Raw genomic sequence first — 15,649 nt, 5'->3', positions numbered from 1 at the left:
TGTGACCTATTGCAGGCATTCGATTGCGTTGATCACAAAACTTTGTAACTGACACTTGACATTATGGTATCGAACATGTGGCACTTGATTTATTGCCTCTTATTTTAGTGACAGAACTCAAAGGAAATGTATAGATAACGTTAAGTCTCAGGGTTGATCTGTCTGAATGGGTGTCCCACAGGGCTCAATCTTGGGTCCCCTCCTATTTTTGATATATATAAATAATTTGATATTGCACTGTTTGGAGTTTGTACTACCCGAGGTGAAGAGAAACATTGACAAAACAATAATGATAAATGGAGAAACACTAACACATTTTTAATTTCATTCACAGCATTTCTGGGAGTAACCTTGGATAGAAAACTTCAATGGGGTGCTCATATAGAGACACTAGCAATTAAACTTAGCTAAGCAGTTTTTGCTGTCATGAATTTGCTTAACACAATTTTATTTTTTGGTCCTGAACGTCACTCGTATAAGGTATGCCATAAAGTAGCCCGCAGAGTGCACTCTCGTGCGTGTTGGATATGGAGAGCGGAGAGCGCACGTTCGCTTCACTCGCAACGTAAGCCATACTGCGCCCGTCCACCAATTCCTATATCCTATCGTCCTGCACGTCATACGTCACTCACATAAGGTACGCCATGAAGTAGCCCGCAGCGAGCACAAGCGCGACTGTGGCGAGCACGGAGAGAGCGGAGAGCGCGTGGTGCGTGCGGAGAGCGGAGAGCGCACGCTCGCTCCACTCACAAAGGCGGCTCACCGCACGCCACACCGCTCCTGCGGCCGCTTCGTCCACCAACTCCTGAGGAATGGAGTTTAGAATGTTTAATGTAATGTGTAACTTAATTTAGTACTACTATGTAACTACAATTTCGGTACATGAAAAAACAAATATATATATATGTATAGCATCATATTCTATATATAAAAATGAATCGCAAAATGTGTTGCTGATCGCAAATCTCGAAAACAGCTGAACCGGTTTCGCTATTTCTTTTTTCGTAATATTCTTTGAAGTACGAGGATTGTTCATACGGAGAGAAAAATTTAAAAATTCCTGCTAAAGAATCGACTGTTAGGCGGTACGAAGTTCGTCGGGGCAGCTTGTCTATAATTATATAAAAATGAATCGCTGAATGTTTTGCTGATCGCAAATCTCTAGAACAGCTGAACCGATTTCACTTATTCTTTTTTCATCATATTCCTTGAAGTACGGGGACGGTTCTTACGAAGAGAAAAATTTAAAAATTCCTGAAAAAGAAGCGACTGTTAGGCGGTACGATGTTCGCCGGGTTTCAAATAAAAGTTTGGGAAGCACACACAGATGTTTAAATTTTTTTTTTACTGACCTGAATCCGTGTCTCATATGCCACCACTTCAGTGGGCCTCAGCAGTCTTTTCACCAACTGCTCCAGAGCCCTCTTGGTCTCGTTGAGGCGCTCGTGGTACCGCAGCGCCTCCTCGCCCCGCGCGCCGCCCTCTCCCAACTCGTCGGGGTGGCATTTGGCACAAGTGGGCCAGGTCTCGTTGAGCCATTCATAGTGTATGCGAGTGGCTTCGCGTCGCCAGATCACCACGATACGGTGTTCTAGGGTTGTCATGTCGATACCTGCAAAATATCATGTATCTAAATTTAGAGTAAAAATGGGCTGAAATTTGGTATGCTATCTGCATACCAAACAGCCCATTTTTACTCTAAATTTATTATTACGCTTATATAGTGCGCCGGGATAACTAATTCTTAGTTATAAGATGTATTCTGTGGCACAAATTAAGAAATAAACGTTTTTCTTTCTTTCTTCTATTATGAAAATCCACCAAGAAAGTGTTTTTTTGAAAATTGAACGGCGGTTACGCACTCATCCGATCCAAGTCCGTGAAAATACGTTCCTTTTTATTTTGTATGGGAGCTTATGACATAATATGTCGTAGATTATCGCTGGTATTCTCACGGATGACGGATATAACTCGGATGACGAAAGTGCAGCGCGTAAAATAGGAGTTTGAAATTTGTGTATTCCAATTTCCACGCGGACGAAGTCGCGGGCATAAGCTAGTTTGTAGTATGGGTATGCGTGTGTGTAAGTGTCAAACAAAGATTGGTCACAGAAAACTCGACCAATATAAGCGTAAACTCACCAGAGCCGTTAGCGAGCGCGTGCACGAAGTCGGGCTGCGCGTGCGCGTACACGTAGGCGTACCGGATACGCTCGGGCGCGCGACGCGCCAGCGCACGCAGGACACGCAGGCTGTGCGCGTGCGCGTCGCGCGCGATCAGCACGCAGCACAGCCGCCGCCGCGCCGCGCGCCACTCCACCGGGCACACCGTGTCCAACACGCTCTGGAACAAGATGCCTCGTTCAGGAAGACGCAGTTTTTTTATTGCGAGATAGGTTTGCTTTTGACGGTATCATGCTTAGTATATAAAATGAAAATGTGACTGACTGACTGATCTATCAACGCACAGCTTAAACTACTGGACAAATCTCTCTCCCGTCAGTTATTTTCGTATTTTCAGCCATATTTTCGTCTTTTTAGGGTTCCGTACCTCAAAAGGAAAAACGGAACCCTTATAGGATCACTTTGTTGTCTGTCTGTTTGTCAAGAAACCTACAGGGTACTTCCAGTTGACCTAGAATCATGAAATTTGGCAGGTATGTGGGTCCAGCTGGCATTAGGGGAAAAATCTGAAAACCGTGAATTTGTGGTAACAACACAAAAAAAATTAAATTGTGGTTATAAACTAATAATTAGTATTTCCAATTTTCGAAGTAAGATAACTTCATCAAGTGGGGTACCATATGAAAGGGCTTCACCTGTACATTCTAAAACAGATTTTTATTTATTTTTATGCATCATAGTTTTTGAATTATCGCGCAAAACGTCGAAAAAATACGACTGTGGTACGGAACCCTCATTGCGAGAGCCTAACTCGCACTTGGCCGGTTTTTTATCAGCAGTATTATGATACTGCAAGCATTAGTAGCGGCGAATTAGACCAATAGCGATTTACCAACTGTGAATAGGACTACTGCGAATAAGGTGACTTGGACTAAATGAGAATTGGACCAATCGCATCTGAACGATGATTTTAGGTTAGGTACTAAAAACACATACCTGTGAGGACAATCTGGGCAACGTTAACATCTGGTTGGCCTCTATGAGTTGCCGCAGCGTCTGAGTGGGAATCTCGGTAGTGCTCACAGTCGCCGCGGGCTCCACACTGTCTTCCTTCAACAGCACCATGGTGTCCATACTGCGCTGGACTTTGTATCGAGTGCTCGTGTTCTGGGTATCTCGAGATGTTATGTCCACAAACCTACAAAATAATACATTGTTTATACCGGTTAATAAAACGAAGACAGGTGATAGTACTGATGATTACTGAAAAGAAGAAAACGCGAAAGAAAGGTTATTATTCTCGCACTTAACCAGTTTTTACTTTGTAGTGGTTTTGGTAGTCAGTTTTTTTGAAAAGAAATTTTTATCATATAATTTTTTTGGAAGACAATAACTTACGCAAAAGACACCCTGTCCCGGTAATGGAAAGCTGTGATGAGGTATCTCAGGCGTATATTCTGTCGCTCCTCGAATATGAGAGCCTTCACTTTGTTGTCTTCGAAGTCGCTGACAAAGGAGTCCACATTGGCGTCGGTGAGGCTTCGGACCAGTTTGTAGGGGAACTTCCAACGAACAAATTCTGCAAGAAAAACACTAATTAAATTTATTGTTTCTGATACCAAATTGAACCACGAACATTAGTTTCCATTTGTCACATTGTCATTTTCAAGTGCATGACAATAAAAGAAAACGAGTTAGTAAAAACGTGTTAAAATACTTGTCATACTAAAATCTAAATGTAATCACTACCCATATTATAAATGCCTTTTCTTGTAGGTACACACTTGCTTGTCCAGTATGAAAGTGAGACATGGCACGCCATGAAGCCCACGGTTTAAGCGCTAGGCTCGCCTCGTGCCCTGCGTGCACCGTGGCCTGCGTTATGCCCAGAGACTGCAGGGTTCTTATTAACGATGTCATGACACCTACTCGTCATACGTTGTCATATTCATATGACATGACAATATGTCCTGATTTACTCACCTAATTGGGCAACGATGCGAGCCCCTCCTTGTAGATAGGTATACTTTTGCTTGTCCAGTATGACAGTGAGGCACGGCACGCCATGCAAGCCCATGGTGTAGCGCCAGGCTCACCTTGTGCCCTGCGTGCACCGTGGCCAGCGTCACGCCCAGTGATTGCAGGGTTGGCAATGATGGTGTGACACCTACTTGTCATAAGTTGTCATATTAGTATGACATGACAAAATGACCTGTTGTACTCACCTAATATCTTGGGCAGCGATGCGAGCCCCTCCTTGTAGATATACACTTGCTTGTCCAGTATGACAGTGAGGCACGGCACGCCGTGCACGCCCACGCGCCGCGCCAGACTAGCCTCGTGCCCCGCGTGTACTGTGGCCAACGTTACGCCAAGCGGCTGCAAAGCTTCCACCAAGCGGCGCCAAGCGGTGGCCGAACGGACACAGTCAAAACACCAGTCAGTGTAGAACAGGACTAATGCGGGCGTATGGACGCTCTTCTCTAGGATGTTGTTTTCAAAATGTCTGAAAAGATGAAATAGTTGAAATAAAGGCCTTACAAGTAGTAATAGTATAAAGCTTTATTGCAACAAGACAACGTAATCCTAGATAGAGCTATAAACAAGAAAGATAGTAATTGCAACAAGACAACGTAATCCTAGATAGAGCTATAAACAAGAAGAAAGATAGTTATATTTTGTAAGTTATAGCTCTAACTCTTACTTCGTATAGTATTGGTCAAAGCTTTTGATAAAGTTGACCAATAAAACATAATTATTTTCATAAAATAACTGAAGATTGTTCTAAATTGTTTGTTCTGTATATTATTGGACCTTTGTTACTATTTGATAAGAGCTGTTTGACCATTATTAAGAAAATATGTGGAGTAATACAGGGAGGTCCATTAGGACTCATTTTAACAGTATTTTATATTTTATAAGTTATAATAATTTATTTTAATAAAATTCCAGAGATATACCTTGCAGTAACAGACAATTTATGGAATAATGTTATGTCTTGATCTTGAGTTCTGAAATGTGTGCTGAAATACTCAAACGGGTCATTACTGAAACAAAATTTTAACAATATAATACAACTTAGGTTATAGTCTACTACTGTATAACCAGTGTGTGATACTATGCTTAAAAATGTGCCTATAATGCATTGTTTTTTGTCTAAAACCATCTTTGCATTATTACCTTTCTAATGAAACCGATTTGGGGCACATCGGTTGGATGGTTTCAAAGTCTAATTATGATGACAAACTTATGCAGCTTTACTTGGCTCTTAGTATAAATCCTCTTTATTTCCTATCCCTTGGGAATTGGTGGTGCGCTCTTGGAAAGGCCTATGTCCAGCAGTGGACGCAAACAGGCTGATGGATGGATGGATGGATAGGATGGATGGATTAACTCCTTGTTTACATTATAAATTTCTATGCTAAATTTCACCTTTCTAGGTCCAAAGGTTTGGGCTGGGTGTTGATGAGTCAGTCAGTGAGTGACTCAATTATTTTTATGACTGTATTGGCTAGCTCATACCCACAACTTCATCTGCATGGACTACACAAATTTGAAACCCCTGTTTTACCCCTTTAGGAATTGAATTGTCAAAAAACATTTCTTAGCAGATGTCTACATCATAATAGCTATCTGCATGCTATTATTCAGCCCGATCCGTCCAGTAGTTTGAGCTGTGTGTTGATAGATCAGTCAGCCAATTAGTCAGCTTTTCCTTATATGTAAAACCATACCTGAATCTAGCATACTGGCTATAGTCATGTCTCTGCTTATACATGTGGTCATCTTCATTGGTGATGCCATACAAGTCATATGCCTGTCTGCGCTCTGTGTCAGACAGGAGCTCATAAGCCTGCTTAATCTCCACAAACCGTGACTCCGCATTTGGGTCCTCATTTTTATCTGGATGCCTGTGGAAAGAACAAAATGGATGCGACATAACAAGATTTTTTCCATGAACGTTGCCGATTTAATAAATCCACAAAATTATATTAACAGGGCTACAAAATTACAGTCCTTTTCGGTAGTGTATATTCTAGTTCTGTTATCCATCATTATATTAAATCGGAACTATAGAAACAAATCAAAAAAAGGTAAAATTATGAACACTCTCCTTGCCAGACAGTATAGGTTTAGAAGAATTAATCATCTTCATAACAAAGTAGTGCACTTCACTGGTGTGAAGAAGAATTTTAAATCGAAGGCAGCTTGAAATGACCTATATTATTTAAAAATCAATAAAGTAACCAGAAAAATAGAAATACTTACCATTCTTTCGCTAATTGCCTGTACGCCTTACGGATTTCGGGCAAAGTCGCTCTCCTGTGAATACCCAGGATCTTGTAAGGGTCACCGATCTTCTGGCCCAAGAATATCGGGACCACAGCCACTAACAACAATACACACAGGCCCTTCCATCGCATATTATGAAGTTGAAACAACCGACCCAGGGTAGGCAAACCTCCGTTCTATTCCGAGAACTATTATCAAACCGACATCGTTATTCTATGACCAAACACATTACTGTAGGAAACTAGCGGATAATTTCAAGAATCTCATATCACTCATCCGTCCTAGAATAGAACGAGATGGCTGAAAAATCGTAAAAATCTTGGGAAAATTCATGAAAATTCCTAAATGACAGATGCCAACAAAGAGTACCTACCTATTATAATGTGATTATATATACCTACAGCACAGACCAATAACATAGGTATAGGAATACAGCACACAGGGGATGCCAAATTCAAATTACTAACCACAGATTACAAAGTATCATACCAAAGACTTCAAAGAGTATTATAAAATAACCATCGACATAGGAATACACCCATAGAGATCGTATACATAATACCTATATAGATAGGTCGTGTATTCCTATGTCGATGATTGTAGCTAATAGGTACCTAGTGAGTGAGTGCACCTTAGATGAATGGAGTGCACAGAGTACTTTTTTGACTTTTTACATATGGAAGTGAGTGTCAACTACTCAGAGTCAGAGGCAAAGTAACTAAGTAACAGCTCATTGAAGGACAAACCAACAACCGAACAAACAAACACACTTTCTCATTAAATTATGATTATATCCATGGTCGTGATTGCAATCGTGACATTGTAACTAGCTGTCATTCTACCGCAATCGAGGGGATGACTTACTACGAAGTAGTACTTAGAAATTCTTTGCTTACAATACAGACTTACAAGATCAAGCGCTCAAAAACACAGCCGTATTAAGCTATAGAATCCTAAAACTAATTAAAAATTATTTGAAAGACGTTTGAAAGTTTGACTTATCGAATTGTCAATGTCAAGATGTCATCACATCACTCATGTTATGTCAGTATTATTCTGTGGAGTAATACATACCTACTCTTTGGTGGAGAACACAGAGTACTTTTGTGGAGAAGTTTGAGCTGGACCCCGTGGCCCCTGGCATTTTCTTCATTTTCTAAAACAAACGTTGTATTCAATTGCTGATTACATGAAAGCAAATAAATAAATCTGAATCTGTTTTATTTTCACATTTTATTTGCAAGGAAACTCAACCGGTAAGTATTTAACTTCTACTGTTTTAGTAGAGAAGTGTAGGAAAGTTTTTAGTTTAGGTAACTTCTTATGATCTGATAAAACTAAGTTTAAGTAAATTAATATAAAATAATCAAAGAAAAGAAGAATTAAGTAAGTACCTACTTGTTTTTAAAACCTAGCACTATAAAAAAATTTATGTAGGTAGTAGGTACTTACTTAGTTACTAAGTAGGTTTTTGGTTAGTCTTATCTGGGGTTTTAGTTTTGTGTTTGTTTTATTACACAATAATTACTCATTGAAATAATTATTAAGCTACATAATTCATGTATTGTATTTTGGTAGGTAGGTATTTACCTAAGTAATAGATACATCTGATGATTCAAAAATATTTGTAAAAGTTTAATTGTATAAAAAATATTTTTATTTAAATATCTAGTTATATACATAGTTAAGTTTCAACTTTCAACATATCAGTCAAAAAAACCTAATTATTAAGTAAGTACCTACCTATATTGTTTTTTTATTTTTGATAATAACTACTTATCATAAAAATGTAGACCATAAATAAAATAGCTGATAAAAATGATTTTTATTTGTAACTAGCTGCCCCGGCGAAGTTCGTACCGCCTAACAGTTGATTCTTTTTCAGAATTTTTTTAAATTTTTCTCTCCGTAAGAACCATCCCCGTACTTCAAAGAATATTATGAAAAAAGGATTAGCGAAATCGGTTCAGCTGTTCTCAAGATTTGCGATCAGCAACACATTCTGCGATTCATTTTTATTTATAGAGATTATGTCATACATTTTTGATCATATGCTTTACTCTAGTGGAGAAACTATCACTTTGTAATATGCTAGTTTGACCTCACTCAAATTAGTAAAAATGAATGGCCCATAATAATTATGCAATGATTTGCCACTTTTGATAAATGTTTATTTGGAAAACTATAAATACATTATTTGAAGGGCTGTCGAACAAAATGGTGTAGTTACACTTCTGATCCAAATACTTTTTTTTTCTTTGATCTGGGCATTCTTGGCCTGAATACAAATCTGAACGTATTTGCAAGCAAAACAGCTTAAAACTCTATGGAAATTGAGTCTAAAGTTCATGACTTCCATAGATAACGACTTCAATCACTGAATCACTTGAACTCATTTTCAAACAAAACAGCATAAAATTGAGTCCAAACTGTGCGATTTTGATCAAAATGGTACATTGCAGTAAAGTTTTGGTCTGGTGGGAGGCTTCAGCCGTGGCTAGTTACCACTCTACCGGCAAAGCCGTGCCGCCAAGCGATTTAGCGTTCCGGTATGATGCCGTGTAGAAACCAAAGGGGTTTAATAAAAACAGCCATACCCCTTCCAGGTTAGCCCGCTATCATCTTAGACTGCATCATCACTTACCATCAGGTGAGATTGCAGTCAAGGGCTAACTTGTATCTGAATAAAAAAAAAGCTTCACCAGCTTTCATTCAGTTTTTGTACCTAACAGATTTGTCTGTTTTGACAAATTCATAGTTCGCCAAGAGAACCGTACCTACTAGTGATGTAACGAATGTCTTATTTTGGACATTCGCGGATTCGAATGCGAATGCGAATATCTGCTGCTAAAATTCGTAAATGTGAAATGTGAATGCGAATATTCAGTTTTTGTTTAAATTTGGCGCCATTTGTCTATGACTTGGTGACCTTGCGGCAGCCCCGTTGCCAAATGTTAAAGAGAAGACTGATAATGGGATACTTTTTATTACATTTAAAAACATAATAAATTAATGAATTTTGTTTTATTAACCAACTATTACATCAAAGTTTTTTATAGTATTGGCAAAACATTCGCAGTAATTCGGCGGAATGCGAATGCGAATATCCGCGAATGCGAATATGCGTTACATCACTAGTACCTACATTCTCTTTACATAGAGGATATTTAGAGGATTGTCGATGTAAATTCGTACCTATGTATGGTATAGTCGTTGTGACGTCACTGGAAGGGTGTGTCGTGACGCACTATTAAATGGTAGTTAGTACACGTGGATCAATTGAGAGCTATTTGTTCTAATGGAGCTCTAGGATGTGATGCTTGTAACCTATTATTAGTATTCCACGCTATATTCTATCTACGGTAAGAAATTAACCTTGAGAGTTCTTCTTTTATGTAATCCCATACAAATGACAGAGACAAAAATCTCAGTGGGCGTTAACCACTTTGAGCCACCAATCAATCACAAACGCAACTATGTTTGCGAATTGAATTTCGAATGTTTTTGAAAACATGTTTGTGATTGGTTAGTGACCAAGAGAAAAATCAGTTTTATTCGATTAATATAAAACCAATTTCAATAAAAAATTGTATTTACGTTCAACGTTTAATGACGAAAAATCAAATTAAATTTTAGAATTTCGCGGGCAGACCGTGTCTTCCACCTTAAGAAGTCATCATCATCATGATCAACCCATCACCGGCTCACTACAGAGCGCGGGTCTCCTCTCCTCGCTGGCCATGTGCGGATTGGTTGACTTCACACACTTTTGAGAACATTATGGAGAACTCTCAGGCATGCAGGTTTCCTCACGATGTTTTCCTTCACCGTTAAAGCAAATGATATTTAATTAATTAAAACCCACATAACTCCGAAAAGTTAGAGGTGCGTGCCCGGGATCGAACCCCTGACCTCCGATTAGAAGGCGGACGTCCTAACCACTAGGCTATCACAGCTTAAGAAGTAGTTACAGAAAGAATATTTGTTCCAGATCCATCAATATGGAGTCACTCAGCAAAATCCTGCAGCCGTACAAGAATGAGGTGTCTCAAGTGACACGCTTCGTCACCATCGCCCAGATGTTCTCGGGCTCCTTTATCTGCTACGACATCTACAAGCAAAGGAGCACCAAGGGAATCGGCATCATGCCCTTCGTCGGCGGCCTTATTATGTGAGTTGCATTCTTCTGCGCTATATCCACGGAGATAAGTTAGTATAGGGTAGTCTCTGTTACGTAAACCCATACAAATGACAAGGACAAGTAGCTCATTGAGCGTTAACCATTTTGAGTAGCCAACGAAATGAAATGAAATGAAAATATTTCTTTGTTCAACTAAACTTTTACAAGTATTTTTGAATCGTCAGAGGCATCACTGGTTCGGAATGCCTTTCCTACCGAGAAGAACCAGCAAGAAACTCGGCGGTTGCTCTTTTCAAATATTTGATATACAATATTATGCCATGTATAAGAAAAGTATTTGCAGTCTTTTATCATTTAAATAATCTTCAATTGTGTAATATGCTTTTTTCAGGAGTATACTTTCAATAGATTTTTAAACTTGTGTAAAGGCAAGTACAAAATAGTTTGCGGGATCAATAAATCAATCGAACCAATGTTTCCGTACTATTCAATTAGAGATCCTAATGTTTTCAAAAATCATTCGAAATGCAATTCGAAAACATTGGTTACATTGGTTCGTTTGTGATTGATTGGTGACTCATTTATTGTGACATAATTATTTATTCATTAAAAAACTTTAATGAATAAATTATTCATTTAAAATCTTTACATAATAATTAATAAACAATTTACATAATCGTAGTGAGCACGAAAATTTTAAAATTATAATGAGCAGTTAAATCTAATTGCACGCCTGCTTGTCACGAACGCGGCTGTTATTCAAAAGTCAAAAGTCAAAAGTTTCGAATGTCTTCTTTCGGTCTGGTTGCCGCACTTGAGTTACCGTTGAGCTATTGAGGCTATAATTTTGAATTATATTGTATCCATTGACTTATTATAGTTGTATCGGATTTCAAGCCGTTGAGATATCACTACCCATATTATAAATGCGAAAGTGTATTTGTTGATTTGTCCTTCAATCACGTTGCAACGGAGCAACGGATCGAACGTGATTTTTTGCATGGGTATAATTTAAGACCTAAAAAGTGACGGAGGTTATTTTTTATCCCGGAAAATTAAAGAGGGATTTCTAAAAATCTAAACACACGCGAAGTCGCAGGCATCAGCTAGTCTAAATATATAAAAGGAAAAGGTGACTGACTGACTGACTGATCTATCAACGCACAGCTGAAACTGCTGGACGGATCGGGCTGAAATTTTGCATGCAGATAGATATTATGACGTAGGCATCCGCTAAGAAAGGATTTTTGAAAATTCAACCCCTAAGGGGGTGAAATAGGGGTTTGAAATTTGTGTAGTCCACGCGGACGAAGTCGCGAGCTTAAGCTAGTGAGGCTATAATTTCATGACCCTCTACTCGCGTCACTGACTCGCGAATGTATGCCAATGTCGTCACGTCATACACTCCCAACTCGCCAGCGCGAATCTACATTGCAAAATTATCTGGGGAGCACAAGAGATGATTTCTGTCTGTACCCATTCAAAATATGCATTTTCTAGGACAAAATGTGGACTTCGGTTACTTTGTTGCAAAGTACTGTTAGAGAACTATAGCGAATGAACCCTCGGTTTGATCCTGAATCGACGATATCAGATATCTATACTAATAAATAAAATTGAAGTATCTGTCCGTCTGTTTCAACGGGCTAATCTTCGGAACGACTGACCTATAAAGATGGGCGTTATTGGCTATTAACGGCAACGGTTAATCAACAGTTACTTAGTTTCAATACCGATATTGTTAACCGTTGCCGAATATCGGTATCAGAGTTGTGTTTCAACTAATTTAATATGCGCAACGCGCAGCGGTTTCCGTAGTAGTAACTAAGCTAGCTGCCGTATCAATACCGTCTGTATAGCTAGCGCGCGCATATTCACTAAAATAAAACCAATTTTACTTTCATGAATATCGTGAAGTAATCACAACCTTAAGTTCATAGCAGTAAAGTTTAATTTGATCATTGACATAGGTCAAACTATAGTGGACGCCTGCACGAATAGTTTGCCACAGTCCAGTTAACCAAAAACATTTCATGAAGATTGATAAACCAAAGAGGACCTTATCTCTATTACTCTAAGGCTAACTGTATTTAAATTGATAGATCAAAGTGTAATGGACAAGTACTTGTACAGTTAAGCCTTAGCGTAATAGAGATAAGGTAGGCTTTGGTTTACCAAGGTCTTAGTTACTAAGCCGGTAGCCAATAGCCGCTCCTTCTCAGCTTTCAGTAAAAGAAAGAAAGAGAAGGCATAATTATTGCGTTACGCCTACGAGTAACGTAGGCTACTTTTTTATTTAACCGGGTTTATAATTTGTGTAGTCCACGCGGACAAAGTCGCGGGCATAAGCCTGTACATCACAATTCAATGATTTTAAACTAGTTTTTATTACGATATAATTATTATGTAATTACCTAATAGCCTGTAGCACTCGGGTACAATGTATGAATGTAGCTGTACTTTAGTTTTCCTTAGTTATCCGACTGCGGCGAAGACCAAAATAATGGGTTATGTGTTGTACCCTTGGACGATTTAACCTATGGACTTGTAACGCGCCTAATATTACGAATAAAAATTTCTGTCACTTTTGGTGCGGGACGAGGAAACACTACATAGACAACTTGACACACTCGCTCAACAAAGTTTTGTGTCATTATTAACACACACATATCTAAATCTTCAACACTACTACATTTTACGCACACTAATAAGTTACATACATCAACATACAAAGACATTACGAGTGTAAGACAGTCAAAGTGATTTCCGATGCTACCGTATCGATATTTTAAAATATATCGATAGTTTTTCAGAAACAAAAGTAGAAGTAAGAATTTATTACTCGTATTTAATTACTTAAAACCAGTGTTTGGTCAGCGTAGCGTATTCTTGCATACATTCACCTCACTTAATAGGTAATTATCCCAAAAACTAATAATGCAACGTAAAAATAAGAAAAATATTTATTTAAAAAATATGCACATACTTTTTTACTTATTTTATATCATTTTTAATCTTTTGTATTTTTTTATATAACGAAATTTTCATTTAAAATTTCGATAGTGAAAATGTGCTTATTAATGATTTATATTATTATATAATACAAAATAAACACAAATATATAATATATAATATATAATACAAAATAAACAAAATGAACACCTGAAAAAAAATTGTCGAGCAAATTGATATCCAAAGTATAAAATGTTTATCACAAGATGTTGCCGACGGCCTAATTTCATCAAAATCTGTTAATTATTCATCATAGTAGGTTGTTAAAGCGTAACACAAAAAGACAGACAGTCAGACACCCTCAAAAATTGTTTCAAATTTTACATGTAAACACATAATATGGAAACACTTACGGTATCTGCTAAAAGCAATGTTGGTATGGCATGAGAGACTAATTTGCGACGTTTATTAGGCAAACATTCAAATTGGGACGAATCAAAGTGCGCCGAACAGATAGTACTTGTGCGGGTAGGTTCCCAACTACGTTTTCGATCGCACAATTGTGCCCACTTCATTTTAAAGTGGGCGTCTTTAGGAAATCTGTAAAAATAAAACGATTATGATAAATTATTACCTGATCCTCATCCTTGAGAAAGGTACACCTTTTAGCTACATATTACCCAGTTCAGAGACACCCTACCCCGTTTCGCGCCTATCACTAAAATTGCGTTGCTTTAATTTTTTTTTAAATGTATTAAGTACGTGAAATCACAGAAATCGACCAGTTTTATTACAAGTATAGGTAGCGAAAAAATTGTGGTAATTAATAATAACTATTCTTTACTTGACTTGAAGACGGTAATTTAGTCGTTAATAATAAAGAAAATGTTTTCATCGATATCGATAATCGAACCGCAATCACTATCACATGATTCTTAAAAATCGAACCTTATGTCCTATGCAATTGAATCTAATACTGAAAAATTTTGTAAAAATAACACTATAGTCTCGTGGGGAGTGCGGCATACTATAGACGGAGAGCCAGGGCCCAAAATACTGTTTGAATTTACTAAGGCTAATTTTTTTATAGTTCATTAGAATGGTTGCGTACACAAACATACTGCGGTCAGTCAAGTGAACCTGAGAACAGTGACTCAGGTGCGCTATCAAAGGTGTCGTACCTGCGAGGTAATAAAATGAATTTACTAAGGCTGAAAATTGTTATATAACTTGTATATTGCATATAAATAAAAGTTGTAATGGTTAGTCAGCAGAATATGGGGACAGAGCTGGTCAGTATGCGCAAAAAAATTAGCCTTAGTAAATTCAAACAGTTTTTTGGGCGCTGGCTCTCCGTCTTTAGTATACCGCACTTCCCACGAGACTAGTGTTATTTTTACTACTACGTAATTTCATGCTGTTCACGCGTATTCAAATTTTAACCTAATTTGTATATATCGAGGGTTGCAATTGTTTAGAAAAAACAAAATATAGTCTCGTGAGAAGTGTGACTCGCTTCTACCGAATTATTACGTACTCAATTACTGAATCGGTAAAGTTCTCGATTGTTATTTTATTATAATAATTTATGTAATTTAATTTATAGAAAGCGTTTATTACACCAAAAATACTTACTTATGAAATGAAATTCCATCTTTTTGTAAATTTGATGTGTTTGATTTGTTCTTGCACTCACTAACGGCACAAACAGGCATTTTTCACCCAGCGTGTAAGACGTCGTCACACATCGAAAACGATTCTGACAATGACAAAATCGATTCCGCAAACAGTGTTTATAAACGCAGTGGATTAAAAATCCATTACTATTGACAGAGGGGAATAATCATGCGAGGCGCGTCCTTAGGTTAAATCGTCCAAGGTTGTACCTGTATGTATGTCCGCTCGTAACTACCTTCTCAACGCCTAAACCGATTTTGATAAATGATACTTCATTAAATTCGTCATGATGACGCGAGTACAGTGCGACAAGGCTATCTTGGCGCGTGGCGAACATCGGAACTAACGTTGTCGTCAAGTGTCCCCTTTGTTCTCCGACAGCGCCCCCATGTCAATGTCATTGAAGTGTCGAGAGATCAAAGTCAAAGTCAAATGATTTATTCAAAATAGGTAATAAATTAC

General features: G+C 38.1%; 2 protein-coding genes across 2 annotated transcripts in view; one reads left to right on the top strand and one right to left on the bottom strand.

The window, feature by feature from the left end:
* l(3)80Fg (dnaJ homolog subfamily C member 16 l(3)80Fg) overlaps nt 1–6,794 on the bottom strand; it is a 28,777-nt gene extending 21,983 nt beyond the window's left edge. Inside the window, exons 1-9 of the mRNA XM_034983998.2 lie at nt 6,394–6,794; nt 5,859–6,035; nt 5,085–5,171; nt 4,350–4,630; nt 3,523–3,703; nt 3,121–3,322; nt 2,143–2,344; nt 1,353–1,612; nt 633–805 (exon numbers count right to left, since the gene is read on the bottom strand). Of these exons, the coding sequence (XP_034839889.1) occupies nt 633–805; nt 1,353–1,612; nt 2,143–2,344; nt 3,121–3,322; nt 3,523–3,703; nt 4,350–4,630; nt 5,085–5,171; nt 5,859–6,035; nt 6,394–6,548 (1,718 nt within the window). The 5' untranslated portion in view covers nt 6,549–6,794. The remainder of the gene's footprint in view (nt 1–632; nt 806–1,352; nt 1,613–2,142; nt 2,345–3,120; nt 3,323–3,522; nt 3,704–4,349; nt 4,631–5,084; nt 5,172–5,858; nt 6,036–6,393) is intronic.
* A 710-nt stretch (nt 6,795–7,504) lies between these two features.
* LOC117996114 (sugar transporter SWEET1) overlaps nt 7,505–15,649 on the top strand; it is a 28,037-nt gene continuing 19,892 nt past the window's right edge. The window contains exons 1-2 of the mRNA XM_069509468.1: nt 7,505–7,673; nt 10,409–10,588. Coding sequence (XP_069365569.1) covers nt 10,419–10,588 — 170 coding nt within the window. The 5' untranslated portion in view covers nt 7,505–7,673; nt 10,409–10,418. The remainder of the gene's footprint in view (nt 7,674–10,408; nt 10,589–15,649) is intronic.

The sequence above is a fragment of the Maniola hyperantus genome, chromosome 3, assembly GCF_902806685.2.
Source record: "Maniola hyperantus chromosome 3, iAphHyp1.2, whole genome shotgun sequence".
Classification (NCBI taxonomy): Eukaryota; Metazoa; Arthropoda; class Insecta; order Lepidoptera; family Nymphalidae; genus Maniola; species Maniola hyperantus.
Note: the sequence above shows the minus strand (reverse complement) of the source record. Positions and strands in the feature narration are given on the sequence as shown.